This window comes from Euleptes europaea, chromosome 4 (assembly GCF_029931775.1).
Source record: "Euleptes europaea isolate rEulEur1 chromosome 4, rEulEur1.hap1, whole genome shotgun sequence".
NCBI classification, from domain to species: Eukaryota; Metazoa; Chordata; class Lepidosauria; order Squamata; family Sphaerodactylidae; genus Euleptes; species Euleptes europaea.
Window position 1 is genome coordinate 95,628,983 of NC_079315.1, and position 17,044 is coordinate 95,646,026.

The 17,044-nt window shown below is 42.2% G+C and overlaps 1 protein-coding gene across 1 annotated transcript in view; it reads left to right on the plus strand.

Annotated features, from left to right (window-relative positions):
* ERCC8 (ERCC excision repair 8, CSA ubiquitin ligase complex subunit) overlaps positions 1-12,098 on the plus strand; it is a 62,764-nt gene extending 50,666 nt beyond the window's left edge. The window contains exon 12 of the mRNA XM_056848386.1: positions 12,022-12,098. Coding sequence (XP_056704364.1) covers positions 12,022-12,078 — 57 coding nt within the window. The 3' untranslated portion in view covers positions 12,079-12,098. The remainder of the gene's footprint in view (positions 1-12,021) is intronic.
* Positions 12,099-17,044: the final 4,946 nt, after the last annotated feature.

Below are 17,044 nucleotides of genomic sequence, written 5' to 3' on the forward strand. Positions count from 1 at the left end.
GACTGGGCAAGTAGGTGATGTGAAAGACCTCTGCCTGAAACCCTGGAGAGCCGCTGCCGGTCTGAGTAGACAATACTGACTTTGATGGACCAAGGGTCTGATTCAGCAGCTTCATGTGTTCATGTGACCTCTCTGGCAGAGCTGGCATCTGACAGCTGAAGGCGGTTTGAGGGAGAAAGCAGCATCCGGGGAAATCCAGCAATGGCTGGAGGCATCAAGCTGGTTGGCTGGCAAGGCAGGAGTAGGGCATGCATGTTGGCCGAAGACACAGAGGTGTGGTGGCTGAGTAGGGAGGAACTTACCATTTAGGCCAGGGGTGTTGAACTGATTTGTTACAAGGGCCGGATATGACATACATGTCACTTGGATGGGGCAAGCCATGTGTACCATAAAATTTAATGCCAGGTACCAGAGATACAAAATTTACATAAAACACAGGCAAAGCCAAGTAATGACATTTTGTACTTGAACTACAAGCATTCTTAAAGCAATAACACTCTTACAGTATTTCCTTTTATTTAATGGTCTTTGATAATTGACACCTCTTGTTCTGAACTACCGCATCAAAATCTGGAGTCACAGTCTGTGCCGTAGCAATTTTGAGTATGTTGTTCAGGTGTGTCTCTGTAAGCTGAGAATGTACTTTTGATTTATTAACTTTAATTACATAGAAGAGCTGTTCACACACATATGTGTCCCAAACGTCGATAAACTTTTAGCAGCAAAGGCCTTAGGTTGGGGGTAATCCGGACCCCCAAATTGGTAAAATTTGCTAATGCCAATTTGAGCACAGCATCACGTGATTGATGAGTCATTTTTATTACCTCACTTAAGTATTTCACTAAAAGGATAGATTTGTCTATGTGGATGCATGTTTTAACAACTGTATAACTATCTGGACCTCACCATAGCTTTGCTACATGACGAATTTCAAGCCGTTCATATTTCAGATATTACAATGCAAATTTATTGTTCGGTTTATGCGTTTTATTACAACATGCATTAATTGTTAAATAACTCTTTCCATCAAGCATTATAAATACAAAGAAGGTTGGTAATTGAAATTATGCTGCAATGTAAACCACGCGAGACACGTATCTGTTGTATATCTTCTAATGAGCATAGTAAATGGCGCACAAATTTTTCCTGATTCCCTCCCCAGACACACACACATTCATCATACAAAATCATTATTTCAGATCCAAGACAGAAAGAAAAATAAATCCGTACAGGTCAATACACATTGTTTTACAATAGTTCCCACTCTAATCATCCTTTGAATGTAGAATCAGTATAATTATTTGCAACTTAATGAGTAAGATCAAACGGACTTTCCAGACTACATTATCTGATGCCATTAGAAAGTTACTTATTTGAAATGTCAATCTTGAGCAATAGCATCTCTTAGCTTAAAAGCCCTTTGTTGGCTGCATAGGATTTCTCCACAGTCTGGCTATAGACAGGCCCCCTAAGGCTTTCTTTGCTTACAACAAGCCTTGAAAAAATTTCTCAGGCTTTAGGAGCCAGCCCCAAATACAGGAGCCAGATTCATTGTTCAGCCTTCAGGGTTTTGTTTTTTAACGACAATTTTTTCCTAATTATTGCTGATCTTCACCTCTTTACATTTTGTCATGCTATGGCAAAAGTATTGTCAAAGGCTTTCACGGTCAGAGTTCATTGGTTCTCGTAGGTTATCCGGGCTGTGTAACCGTGGTCTTGGTATTTTCTTTCCTGACGTTTCGCCAGCAGCTGTGGCCGGCATCTTCAGAGGAGTAACACTGAAGGAGACACTGTCCTTCAGTGTTACTCCTCTGAAGATGCCGGCCACAGCTGCTGGCGAAATGTCAGGAAAGAAAATACCAAGACCACAGTTATATGGCAAAAGTGTTTTTAGATACGTAAATATATACAGGGATAACCCTGGTTGTCATCACAACTACAAAAAGCTAACCTCCAGCACTAGCCCAGTGATATACTTGATGGCTGGGAAGCCACCTGTGTTCCCCATATCACACACCCCTTCCATTTTCCAAGAAACTGGATAATTTCTTTAGAAATTGGAATAATTTAGTTGTTACTATGGGCCTAAGATAAAACTTTTATTTTTAAAACACAACACAACTTGCCCTTGATGATTATATCAAGGTTGTGAAAATGTCAGGGTTCTGTGTTTGAGGCTAGATGCACAGATGTACTCTGTTAATTTAAAGAGTTTTTTCATATATTATCGTTTATGTGTTTGGGGTGGTGCCCAGGGCATAAGAACACCTCCAGACTATGAACCTTTTCCTTCAAGAGTAGCAAGGGACCACCAGGGCCATCAAGTCCAACCCCTTGCACAATGCAGGAAATTCGCAACTACCTTCCACCCACTCACACACAGTGACCAGAAGATGGCCAAGATGTGGTGATGGCTGTCAGCTTGGAGGGCTTTAAGAGGGGAGTGGACATATTCATGGAGGAGAGGGGTATTCATGGCTATTAGTTAGAATGGATACTAGTCATGCTGCATACTTATTCTCTCTAGTATCAGAGGAGCATGCCTATTATTTTGGGTGCGGTGGAACACAGGCAGGATGGTGCTGCTGCACTCGTCTTGTTTGTGGCTTCCTAGAGGCACCTGGTTAGCCACTGTGTGAACAGACTGCTGGACTTGATGGGCCTTGGTCTGATCCAGCAGGGCCTTTATGTTCTTATGTTCTCTCATCATCTGCCTAAGGTCACAGAATCAGCATTGCTGACAGATGATTCTGTGACCTTAGGCAGATGAATCCTTGAATCCTCGGTCAGACCATCTACCCACCAGTAGCACTTTCATCTTGTTGGGATTAAGTTTCAGTTTATTAGCCCACAGCCACTCCAAAACTTCCTCCGGGCCCTGGTTCAGGGTTTCTACAGCTTCCCTGGGAACAGCTGGAAGTACATGATAGAACTGGGCACCATCTGCATATTGGCTCAGCCCCAATCTCTGGATGATTTCACCCAGCTGGTTCATGTAGATATTAAAGCGCATAGGGGACAAGATGGAAAGGGCCAGAACAACAGTCCCCCAACACCACCATCTGAAACCAACCCCTCCAGGTAGGACCAGAACCACCGCAGAATGGTGCCTCTCAATCCCAGTCCTGAGAATCATAGAGTTGGAAGGGACCCCCAAGGTCATCCAGTCCAACCCCCTGCACAATGCAGAAAATTCACAACTACCTCCCCCCCACACTCCCAGTGACCCCTATTCCAGCCCAGAAAATGGCCAAGGTGCCCTCCCTCTCATGATCTACCTAAAGTCATAGAGTCAGTCCAGGGAGAGAGGCAATCCAGAAGAATACCACGATCAGTGGTATTGAAAGCTGCTGAGAGATCTAGGAGAATCAACCGAGTTGCATATTCTCTTCCAGCAGAAGTCATCCACAAAGATGACCACGGCTGTTTCAGTCCCATAAGCAGGCCTGAAACCAGATTGCAAGGGATCGAAATTATTTGCCTCATCCAGGAAAGTTTGGAGTTTTGTGGCTGGCTCTACTTCCTGTGGCAGCCATTTTATGGTAGTCACTCTGTGGCTCCGCGCACCACACTGTGTTAGAAGTCCAAAGGTGACTGCAGGGTCAAAAAGTTTAGGGACCCCTGATTTAAATCGTGTTAGCAAACAAAGGCAGATACACAATGTACAAGCCTGGACCATGTGCAAGCACTGGGGTTTGACCATGCTTCATAGCTCTAGTTAGCCCATCTAACGTGACTGATTTGCAGAACAACAGCTCTGACAACTATAAATAAACAGAAACTATATTTGCATATGTAGGGTGGAAAATATAGCATCGGAAAATTTTGTGCCCCACATCATTGTCCCCATTCGCTCACTTTTTCTCCCTTCACCCAAGCCTAAGAGAAAGTAATTCATCTGTGGGGTGAGATGGAGATGGTGCCACCTAGGCAGAGGGGAAAGACGGCCAGAAGTAGATTCCTACTCTCTGCTTCCTATTTTTCAGCCAGCTCTCAATCCATAAGAGGACTTGTCCTCTTATCCCATGACTATGAAGTTTGCTTAGCAGTCTTTGGTGGGGACTTTGTCAAAAGCTTTTTGGAAATCCAAATATACAATATCCACAGGCTCATTCCTGTCCACAGGCTTATTGACGCTATCAAAAAGCTCTAATAGGTTTCATATCAAAAAACTCTAATAGGTTTCATTTTCTAACATGATGTGTTTTTTTTCCACGTAACTTGTCCACTACATATTTCACATGCAGTAGGGGTAGAGCTGTTTTAAGCATACCTTCATATATGTAAGCTTGATGCCGGGAATGGTTTTGATATGGGGATGCTTTCATAGGAATTTATTTATTTTTATTCATTTTAGTTTATTTATTTTTAATTTGTTGCATTGATATCCTACACTCATTCCCAGCAAGCAGGGCTCAGAGCCCCACCCTGCCTGGGCTTAGGGTGGCTTCCAACAATAATTTACAATCAATTTCAATATAAATATCCAAATTAAAACATTAAATTTAAAAGCAGTACTTCCAATTGAACCAAATAAGACAGCATCCTATCTATGTATAATAAAATAAAGAGAAGAATCCTCAGTCATGAGGGTGGTCTAAGATGGACCTGGAGACCAGTGGTGACCTGAAAACTCCCAGGTTGCCCAGAGGGTAGAGACGGGTGGCATAAAAGGACTGAGCAGAAGGGAAGGAAGGAACAAGGGAAGGAAGCAAGGAAGGAGGAAGGGAAGGGAGGCCAACTGATCTGTTTCATCATCGCTGTTCTTAACCATGTGCCTGGTGGAACATCTCCATCTTACAAGCACTGCAGAACTGGGTTAAGTTTTACAGGGGCACAGCTCTCAGTTGACAGAGTGTTCCACCAGGCTGGGACCACAGCCAAAAAGGCCCTGGCCCTTGTTGAGGTCAGCCGGATGATTTTGGGGCCAGGGGCCACCAACAAGATATTCCTGCGGAGCATAACACTCTTTGGGGGGTGTAGCAGGAGAGGTGGTCCCGTAGATATGATGTTACCAGACTGCATAGGGCTTTAAAGGTAAGTACCAAAACCTTGAACTTGATCCAATACTCAATCTGGAGCCAGTGCAGCTGGCAGAGTACAGGTTGTATGTGCCCTGTCCGTGGAGTCCTTGTCAGGACCCGGGCCACCACATTCTGGACCAGTTTCTGGAGCAGTCTCAAGGGTAGCCCTGCATAGAGCGAGTTACAGTAGTCTTGTCTAGAGGTGACCATTGCATGGATCGCTGTGGCAAGGTCATTGCGGGGCAGATAAGGGGCCAGCTGTCGGGCTTGGCAGAGATGAGGCAACCAAGATCACACCCAAACTCTTGATAGAGGAAGCCAGTGATAGCCGTACTCCATCAAGATTGAGAAGCTGAATCCCCTGATCCGGACCGCTCTGGTCCAACCACAGGACCTCCGTCTTCAATGGGTTTAGTTTCAGGCGACTCTGTTTCAACCATCCCACCACAGCTTCCAAGCATTTGGCCATGTCTTCTGGGATGGCGTCCGGCTGCCCATCCATCAACAAATACAGTTGGGTGTCATCTGCCTACTGATACCAGCCCAGCCCGAAATTCCTGACTAGCTGGGAGAGGGAGGGCATATAGATTTTAAAGAGCATTGGAGAGAGGTTCACCCCCTGTGGGACTCGGCACACAAAGATTGTCGTGCTGAGACCCTCTCCCCTAGCATCACCCTCTGTCCCCAACCATGGAGAAATGAGATCAGCCATTGAAGGACTGTCCCATGCAAACCAACATCTGCGAGGCAGTAGGTCAACAGGTTGTGGTCAACCATGTTGAACCCTGCTAAGAGATCCTGCTGTTTCCAGGAATTCAGCGTTGAACTAGTCATCAGCAGGGTGAATAAACATTTTAAAAAATTGTAAAATTAAAACATTTGATTTTTTAAATTTAAATTGGATTTTTAAAATTTAAATCAGATTTTTAAAAATAAAATGCTTTTTTGAAGAAAAAGCTATAGTTTTCTATTTAGGATACATTATAGTCCAAAGGTTATTCATCATGAAATGAGGATTCGTTTTAATTTTATAGCATGAGGCTGTATAGTCATGCAATGTTTAAATTTTTTGGTAAATGAATTCCATTAATCCATTAATCCATTCACAATGGCTTGTTCTTCCAGAGGTTTCTGTAAGATTATTTTGGGCAATTTTGCAGTTCTCAGAACTGTGAATTTGTGTCTGCAGAGATAACATGCCTCTTCTTCACAGCACAAATGTTATAAAATAAGCATACAAAATTGAGGGGAAAAACTTAATCCCATAGTCCCTTTGCAAATCTATGTACACAGAATCAACCCCTTACCTCTTCAGTGCTAAGTTTCAAGAAGTTCAATGAATAGAAGATTGTTTGGAGTGGAATAGATCTGCACAAGGAGCTAAGTCTGAGGAGGGAGGGTCAGGCAGTAAAAATGAAAAGTGAAACCTTTTGAGCAGAATACCCCACTTCTTGGGATCTAGCCTGAGGCTTATCATATTATTCTGAGGTTTATCATATTATAGCCAGAGGTTTATCATATTATTCTCTCCTTGGAGGAGAAAATCTATAATGACAGCAGCAGGCCATAAAAGAGACCCAGTTTGTGAATATTTTAATTAAATTCCTCTACCTATGGGTAAGGCAGGCATGCGTGCAAAATGCCAAAGCTGCAATGAAAGAAATGCAAGGCCTGGTGGCCTGAATGAAACTGGAGATAGTTCACCTAGCAATAATTTTATATTTATCTATCTATGTATTTCTAATAGTATAACCCAATCAGTAATTTTTGATATTGTGTGTGTTAAGTGCCGTCAAGTCGCTTCCGACTCATGGCGACCCTATGAATGAAAGTCCTCCAAAATGTCCTATCTTTGACAGCCTTGCTCAGATCTTGCAAATTGAAGGCTGTGGCTTCCTTTATTGAGTCAATCTTGTTGGGTCTTCCTCTTTTCCTGCTGCCCTCAACTTTTCCTATCATGACGGTCTTTTCCAGTGACTCTTGTCGTCTCATGACGTGACCAAAATACGACAGCCTCAGTTTAGTCATTTTAGCTTCTAGGGTCAGTTCAGGCTTGATTTGATCTATAACCCACTGATTTGTTTTTTTGGCAGTCCACGGAATCCGCAACACTTTCCTCCAACACCACATTTCAAAGGAATCTATTTTCTTCCTATCAGCTTTCTTCATTGTCCAGCTTTCACACCCATACATAGTAATAGGGAATATGATGGCATGAATTAATCTAGTCTTGGTGGCCAGAGTCACATCCTTACACTTCAAAATCTTTTCTAGCTCCTTCATGGCTGCCCTTCCCAGTCTCAATCTCCTTCTAATTTTTGGCTGCAGTCTCCCTTTTGGTTGATGGTGGAGCCAAGGAATAGAAAGTCTTGAACAATTTCAATTTCCTCATTGTCAACCTTAAAGTTGTGTAATTCTCCTGTAGTCATTACTTTTGTTTTCTTGATGTTCAGCTGCAGTCCTGCTTTGGCACTTTCTCTTTTAACTTTCAGCAGTAGTTGTTTCAAATCTTCACTATTTTCTGCCAATAATGTAGTGTCATCAGCATATCTCAAATTATTAATGTTCCTCCCTCCAATTTTCACTCCACCTTCATCTAAATCTAATCCTGCTTTCCTAATTATATGTTCTTCATATAGATTGAAGAGATAGGGAGATAAAATACATCCTTGTCTGACACCTTTGCCAATTGGAAACCATTCCGTTTCTCCATATTCTGTTCTAACTGTGGCCTCTTGTCCAGAGTACAGGTTGCGCATCAAAACAATCAGATGTAGTGGCACACCCATTTCCTTTAAAACCAGCCATAGCTTTTCATGATCCACACAGTCAAAAGCTTTGCTGTAATCTATGAAACACAAGCTGATTTTCTTCTGAAATTCTCTCGTATGCTCCAGTAACCAGCGTATATTTGCAATATGATCTCTAGTGCCTCTTCCTTTTCTGAAACCAGCTTGAACATCAGGCATTTCTCGTTCCATATATGGTAACAGTCTTTGCTGTAAGATTTTGAGCATCACTTTACTTGCGTGAGAAATTAATGCAATGGTCCGATAGTTGTTGCAATCTTTGATGTCTCCTTTCTTGGGAATTGGAATGTAAATGGATCGTTTCCAGTCTGTGGGCCATTGTTTTGTTTTCCATATCTGTTGGCATATTCTTGTCAAGATTTTGATGGACTCCGTTTCTGTGGCTTGAAATAGCTCTATTGATATCCCATCTGCTCCTGGTGATTTGTTTCTCCCGATTGCTCTCAATGCAGCTTTCACTTCACTTTCTAAAACTGTAGGTTCTTCTTCAAAAGATTCTTCTTGGAAATAATCTTTTATCCTTTCATCTCTTCTGTATAGTTCTTCAGTGTATTGTTCCCACCTTTTCTGTATTTTGTCCTGTTCAGTTAATGTATTTCCATGCTGATCTTTCAGCATGCCTAACCGTGCTTTAAATTTCCCTTTGATTTCTTGGATCTTGTGGAACAGATCTCTTGTTCTTCCTTTTTTTGTTGTTCTCTTCTATTTCTTTACACTGGTTATTATAATAGGTCTCTTTGTCTCTACGTGCTAGTCACTGGAACGTTGCACTTAGACTTTTGATTCTATTTCTGTCACCTTCTACTTTTGCTTCTCGTCTATCTCTGGCAATTTTAAGAGTTTCCTCAGACATCCATTGAGGTTTTTCTTTTCTTTTGGCTACAGGAATAGTCTTTGCACATTCTTCCTTGATAATATCTCTAGTTTCCACCCATAGTTCTTCAGGTTTACATTCACTTGAACTTAGTAATGCAAATCTGTTCCTTACATGGTCTTTAAACTCTTCCGGAATATTGCTTAGATTGTATTTTGGCGCTATGAATGTTTTGGTGTTTTTCTTAAGCTTTATCTTTATTTTCGATATTAGCAATTCATGATCTGTACCGCAGTCGGCTCCTGGTCTTGTTTTGGCCGAGAGAATAGAGCTTCTCCATCTTCTGCTTCCAATTATATAATCTATTTGATTTCTATACTGGCCGTCTGGTGATGTCCATGTATACAATCGTCTATTTGGTTGCCTGAAACATGTGTTTGCAATGAACAGATTGTTGTCTTCATAGAATTCTACGAGGCGTTCTCCTGCTTCATTCTGTGCTCCTAGCCCAAATCTGCCAACAACATTTGATTCTGCTTTGTTTCCTACTTTTGCGTTCCAATCACCTATGATTATCAGCATATCTTGTTTAGGTGTGTGATCAATTTCTTCCTGAACACTGGCATAAAAACTTTCAATTTCTTCCTCATCAGCATCTGTAGTTGGGGCATAAACTTGAAGGATGCTTATGTTGATAGGCTTTCCCTGAAGTCTGATTGATATTATTCGGTCAGACTTTGCATTATAGCTCCTGACTGCCTTTGCTACATCTTGCCTCACTATTAAAGCAACTCCGTTTCTTCTCTTTTTGTCATTCCCTGAATAAAACACTTTGTAATTTTCTGATTGAAAATGTCCTAATCCAGTCCACTTTAATTCACTTACTCCCAGGACTGAAATGTCCATGCGTTCCATTTCTTGTTTAACAATTTCAAGCTTACCCTGATTCATGCTTCTCACATTCCATGTTCCTATTATATGCGTCGAACAGCTTCGGACTTTCCTTTTGCATATTTTTTTGATATTACTGTAAAACTAATCTGAAAAGTTAATATTCTAAAAATAGAAACTAGCCATCTGGTTGTAAATAGTAAGATCATACCAGCAAGAATGAGTCTTTATGTAGAAAACCATGATTTAAATCGGGTCTTACTGACTAGTGATTTAAATCGTGATTTAAATTTGATTTAAATCAAATCTGATTTGATTTAAATCTGGTTTAAATTAAATCTACCCTGATCACACTGCAACCAACAGTTGCTTGTGAGTTCAGCCAGACCTTCTACTCATGAGCAAGAGCATCATGCCTCCAAGCCCAATTTTGCACAACACGCCCCCCCCCCCCCACACACAGAGTTTTCTCTCCAAAAGAGGTAGGCTAGCAGGCATCAACAGGAGCTTCCTACCTTCCAGAATCAACAGTTGCTGTCTGGAGCATGCCCTGCTCTTTCTCATTCTGGATTGGCCAGCTGGGTTTTGAGCAAGGAGCCTCACCCAGTGAAAACTAAACTGACCCATCCTTTACTCCAGCAGCTTCCAGCCTTTTCCCCAGGTGCTCATGGGCCGGATAAGAGCTCTCAAGGGGCCTGATCAGGCCTGCAGGCCGTATGTTTGACACCTCTGCTCTAGGCAATGCCAGTTAGCTGAGCATTCTGGATAATCAAGTGCCCAATAAAGCAGTTTTTACTGTACTTCAGAAATCACACTGTTCTTTCCAGTGGGTACAAGTCATTTGATGGGAGGGAAATGGCCAGTTGAAGAGTTCTAGGGGTGGGGTGGAGTCAGGACTTGAATGGGTAAAAGACTAAGTGGTCAATTGCTGTGGAGATGAGTGAAGGCTAGGGAAGCAAGGAATGCTGAGGAGAAGAAGAGAGAAGACAGAGAAAAAGAGGCACATATGGAAGTGGAAAGACCAGTTTTGAAGGGAATGATGGCGCAGCTGCTATGTGAAAGCCGTTGCTGGAGAAAGGGGTCTTGAGTTCAGATGAGAACACATTAAAGGCCAGGCATCCAGAGACAAAGAAAGCTATCTGGACTCCTCTCTGCTTGTGTAAGGAATGTGACTGAGAGTGTATGGAAAGTCGTATTAGATCTGGAGAAGGAGGGGCTGTGGCTCAGTGGTATAGCATATGCTTAGCATGCAGAAGGTCCCAAGTTCAATCCCCAACATCTCCAGTTAATGGGACTAGGCAAGTAGGTGATGTGAAAGACCTCTGCCTGAGACCCTGGAGAGCCACTGCCGATCTGAATCGACAATACTGACTTTGATGGACCAAGGGTCTGATTCAGTATAAGGCAGCTTCATGTGTTCATTTGAGGGTCTGCTTACAGAGACTGATTTAACAAGCTATGGAGGAAATAATAGTGTGTGTGGTATATGAGATAAACTATTTTAATAGAATTCATTGTAGTTTACACAAACTTTGATCCCCTGTTGGGTACTAAAGTCTCACACAGTTAAGGTACACATACACAAAGAGAGAGAAATTCCAGAACCAGATCAGTACACCTGGCGAGAAGTTTAATAGAAGGCTCTGGTAAGGGGTTCACCAAGAAGCTTGAGCCTGTGCAAAGAATAAATTGTTTATACATATAAGCAGCTCTTGGCCATGAGCATGTCCTTACTTGTACAAAGAGAGATATAAAGAAAAGATCCATTACCCACACTCTCGATTTAAAACAAAACCAAATAAATAAATAAAGCCATGTTATTACAATCTAGCAAGATAGCAGCCCCAGTATACAACTGGTACTCTGGTTACTAATCAATGAAAAAGGCCTTGCTCTTTCTCCTGCCCTTTCTGCAGAAAGGGAAGCCCCCTGCTGAAGTTGGAGAGCAGAGCAGCCAGGTTAAGAGTTAACCAGGCAGGCTCACAGAAGGAGACCTGTCAACTGTTGCCCCAGAAGGCCGGACCAGAACCAACAGGTTGAAATTAAATCAAAAGAGTTTCCACCTAGACATTAGGAAGAAATTTCTAACAGTTAGAACAGGCTTCCTCGGGAGGTGGTAAGCGCTCCTTCCCTGAACGTTTTTAAGCAGAGGCTAGATGACCATCTGTCAGCAATGCTGATTCTATGACCTTAGGCAGTTCATGAGAGGGAGGGCATCTTGGCCATCTTCTGGGCATGGAGTAGGGGTCACTGAGTGTGTGTGGTGGGGAGGTAGTTGTGAAATTCCTGCATTGGTCAGGGGGTTGGACAAGGTGACCCTGGTGGTCCCTTCCAACTCTGTGATTCTATTATTCTAACTGGCTCAACACAGATATGGCAGGCATCGATTTTCAACTGCTGCGATTATGGGCGTCATTTTGTAGGACTGTGTCCGTTCACAACTTCACTGTGAATTTTTAAAATCTTTTTTTCCCCTCAACAGTGTGTAAATCCAGCTTATGAAGACGCCTGGAGCAGCAGCAGTGATGAGGAAGGATGAATTCCTGGTGAACTGTTGACATAAACCTGATCTCCATGTTCTCTGTTTTGGTGGAAGGATACCATCTAGGCATTCCAAACAAGTACCTGCTGCCAGCAGTATCTCTGTTGGTATCTGTAATGTAAATACTGTATATTTCCCTGTACATATACTTTTTCTTTTTTGCTCTAATATTTTGTGGTCCACTGTGTTCCTTATTGTTGTGTCATTCTTGTTACTTTGGCAACAGTTCACCTTCAGTAAAAATGTGGGGGGGAATCTCTCCTTTTATTGCTGTCTTCTGTAAAAACACAACGAATGGGTTGACCCATATTTTACAGTGCTGGAGTACCTTCATTTCCGTTGCCACATATTCATTTGCCACTATATCCAGTGGTTTTTTGTGCATATGTGAGATTTTTTTTTCCTTCAAAAATCCTGCATGGTTGAATTCAGAGGCTTATGAGACAGCCCATTTTCTTCCCCTTTCTTTCACGCTGTTGTGTCCTGGAATGTTTTGCTCAGGTTTCTAGTAACAGGTGCTTAACAAATCAAACATTGTACAACTTATAGTTGCTTACTATCACTATGATTCCCTCAACATGAGTTAATGGTGAGCCTTCTTGGAAGGATTAGAAATGAACAGCAATAATATGAGAAGGTCCTCCCTTCCCTTGCTACATTCGCCCAACATCTAAACCAACCTTGAAGGTGGCCAAAGATTAAGCAGATTACTTGAGAGTTTACAAAATTAAGCTTCTGCCTGTTGATCTCCTGCAGATCAGAAGAAGTAAAGGCCCAAGGCTTGAAATATTATCATTACAAGGAGTTCTGAAAGTATGCTGCATCTAAACAAAAAATGTACAGTAAATTATTGTCGGGGTCAAATAGATTTTTTTTTTAAATGGGGTTGCATTGAACAGAAAACAAATCCACCCTCTAGTGAAGTATTTTCTTTTGGCAGTACTGGAATAAAATAGCAGAAAATATAAATCTGCATTTCAATTAAGCACCTACAGCAAACTGAATAGCTAAATGGTTTGGAAACGCTCTCTCCCCACCATTGTGTCAGTCACTGCCATAGGAAGAACATTTCCTCCACTGTCCATTCCTCCCATTGGCTCGGCAACGCACATGCTCCCTGAGAAATGCAGTGTGATTGTACTACATGATGTGTTTTTTAGTTGCACAAAACTCTGGAAATGTATCGTTTCAGAGGGTGGCCATGTTGGTCAGCAGTAGAGAAGCTAGGTTCTCACGAAGGGAGCTTCGACTCTCAAAACTTGAAAATTCTGTTGGTCTATAACATGCCACTGGACGTGAACCTAGCTGAAAGTGTATATTATAAGTTGTAACAGTGCAGCTTTAGCAAGGAGGCATCGTGATACAGAAAGATGCCAGCCACCTTGAAAAGCTTGTGTCAATATTTATTTCATTTATAGTCTGCCTTTATCCCCAGTGGGGGAACCAAAGCATGCTTATATTGTTCTCCTCTCCTCATACCCCACGAGGGTAGGTTAGGTTGCGAGCATGTGATGGGCCAAAGCAAGGGGAAATATGAATCTAGGTCTCCCAGATACTAGCCCAACACTTTAACCATTAAACCACACTGGCTCTGTGAAAATAGATGGATGTAACTTTTTCAAGGATGGACATTAGTAATATCTGACCAGAGTAGCATGCCTATTACGTTAGGTGCTTTGGAACACAGGCAGGATAATGCTGCTGCAGTTGTCTGATTTGTGGGCTTCCTAGAGGTACTTGGTTGGCCACTGTGTGAATAGATTGCTGGGCTTGGTGGACCTTGTTCTGATCCAGCATGGCCTTTCTTATGTTCTGAAGCAATTCTTTGTTTCTGAAACCAAAGAGGCTTGCCTGAATTAAAATAAGTTTCCTACTGCCTCTTATCAGCCTGGAGATATTTTATTTTGTTTAATTCAGTACAATGGGGGGTTGTCTGCATTATGATTATTTCCCTTCCTGATGTAAAGTGTCCTGGCATCTTAAAACACTGCTTCAAGAGAGATACGATTATCAGTTACTTTCCAGACAGATAATGTTGTCGTACTCTCCTCCAATCAAATGTGACATCTGAAATCCAATAAAAATATTTTATAGGGTTGAGAAGTATTCAAAGGGAGAAAACGCATGGTCGCTTTAGCCTCCTTTATTCCCTGTTTCAGCCAGGATTCAGCCAGGATCGAACGCATGCGTTTTCGCCAAACGGGCGTTCAATCCTGGCTGAATCCTGGCTGAAACAGGGAATAAAGGAGGCTAAAGTGACCATGCGTTTTTGTCCAAAGAGTCCCTATGTGTACTGAAACACTTTTGACATTACTCATACATAAATGTCTTCTGCACACACATCAAACTGATTTGCTCAGGAGTGGCCTGGTGAGAATTAGAAAATTAGCCACTGTCATTTGCTGACTAATAGAAGACATACACAAAATTATAATTACATTTCCATTTGAGACAAAAATGTTGACACTAAAAAACAGTTCAAGACATTAATTCTTTGCTGTCATTAAAATTATACAGGAGCTTAACTGCTGAATTTTTCAGTGGCATCAGATTAGTGTGATTATAATGTTCCCATTGTTGCTTAGCAAATGATGCTTATATTACCCATCCCCTCTAATTTATTTATATCCTATCCTAATCATTTCTCTCCCGCTCCCGTTTTTTCCCTTGCTACAACCATGTACGGCTGAGAAACAAAGCTTGGTTAAAGGTCAGCCAGTAAGTTCACGGCAGAGCAGAAATTTGAACCCAGGTCTCCTTGGCTGAGCTCACTAACCAGTGTACTACACCGACACTCTTGTTCACCCACTCAGAAAGAATCCTGTTTGGTGCAGGGTATCCAGCTCTCTTTCAGAGTTATGCTTATGTCACATTATTCCAGCTCTCAACCGGCAGTGTTTTGCCAGGGAGAAAATGCAATTCTCCCTCGGCTTTTGCAGCTCTAGAGTCGGTGTGCGCATATGAGCACTAAGGCAGCTTCCATTTTACTCACCGTGGCTGCTGTGAAATATTTGAACCGTGTAGGACCATTACTTTTCTCTAGTGTAAAGCCAGCAAGCAGAACTATCCCTCTTGACTTTGAAATCAATGAAGGATGCAGGTTCTTGCAGGGTTAATAGCACAGCATAGAGAAGGTGGAGGAGAACCTTCTGCAATGTGTGCTGGGGTTGAGCAGTGAATCCATGATGAAACATGTCCCTATTTGAGTAGAGGAGCGTGGGGTGCAGAAAACATCCACTGTTGTTGTCTGTGTGAGCAGAAGCACTTTGGGTACGATCCACACAACAACTTCTCTTGTGGAAGACCCATTAAAATAAAGAGGACCTGAGTATAAGACAGCTTCTGTTCGTTGCAACGGGGCCTGTGCCAGATATACATGAACACACATGAAGCTGCCTTATACTGAATCAGACCATTGAAGAAGAAGAGTTGGTTTTTATATGCTGACTTTCTCTACCACTTAAGGGGGAATCAAACTGGCTTACAATCACCTTCCCTTCCCCTCCCCACAACAGACACCCTGTGAGGGAGGTGAGTCTGAGAGTGTGTGACTAGCCCAAGGTCACCCAGCTGGCTTTGTGTGTAGGACTGGAGAAACCAACCCAGTTCACCAGATTAGCCTCCACCGCTCATGTGGAGGAGTGGGGAATCAAACCCGGTTCTCCAGATCAGACTCCACTGCTCCAAGCCAGTCCATCAAGATCAGTATTGTGTAGTTGGACTGATAGTGGCTGTCCACAATCTCAGGCAGAAGTCTTTCTGCCTGGTCTTTTTAACTAATGATGCTGGGGATTGAATTTGAGGCCTTCTACATGCCAAGCAGAGGCTCTTCCACTGGGCTACAGCCCCTCCTTTTCCTGGTGAATTGTACTCACTGCTTTTACTGTTTGCTTTATCCCCAAACAGTCTATGTAGTAATAGACTTTCCCACAGAAAAGCAGTATGCGTACCTATGAAAGCAAGTGCTTATAAAAAAAAAGATAAAGATCAGCAATTTATCTTAACCTGTCTTACTAGTATTGTATGAACAAAAAAATGCTTAGAGAACGTGCCCAAGCATGAGCAAAGTAATTTTTTTTCCTAAGGGTAACAAAAGGCTGTGCATTTGCATTTCATAAGCTAGGAATGATTGCAATGAAACTTCCAAATTGCATGGTTTTGGAGTTTGGTCTTTTAATCCCATTTTGCCAGCACTAGTTCTTAATGCCTCCTGGGAAACTTGGGGTTAAGACTGCAGTCATATGCGTACTTACCTCAGAGTAAGCCCTGTTAAATAAAGTGAGAGGTATTTTTAAGTAAACATACATAGAACTTTCATCGTAACAGTGCAATTTGTATACATCCATTAAACAAGGGTAATTGGCATTTTAATAGCAGAAATTGAAGAAAAGTTATCCTATCAGCAGCCGGTTTATTTGCATCCATAATTTCCTCTTTTGTCATTCTCTGAAGCCTGTGAAGGCAACATCTGGGAATTCAAATGCCAACCACATTTTTAATACCATCCCGGAAATAATACTGTTTGCTTCTTTACCTCATTTTAGCATAATTAAGAAGCAACCTGTGCTACACGACTGGATGGTATTAAGCAAAGCGATCTAAAGTATTCCTAAGTATAAATGGAGAGAAGTATATGAAAGATTTTGGCTCAGATCCTATCATCAGGATGTGTCCTACCACACCACTCAGCAATGTTTGAAGCCTTCCTCCAACTTCAAGTAGCTCTTCTTCTGGGGAAAGGGCCACTTAAGTTGGAAGAAGGCTCCTTCAATTGGAAGGATGCTATACTTCCTGCTGAGCAGAGTGGATGGATAAATGCCGCTGGCTTCCAACAAGGCCTGTCATTAGGAGTGACGAGAAAAACAAGTCTAGGGGAGCAAAGGAGAGGTGAAGACCATTATTAGAGGGGCAGTGATTTTTGCAGTGCTTGCCTGAATAAAGTATTGTATTTCCTTAACAGCTC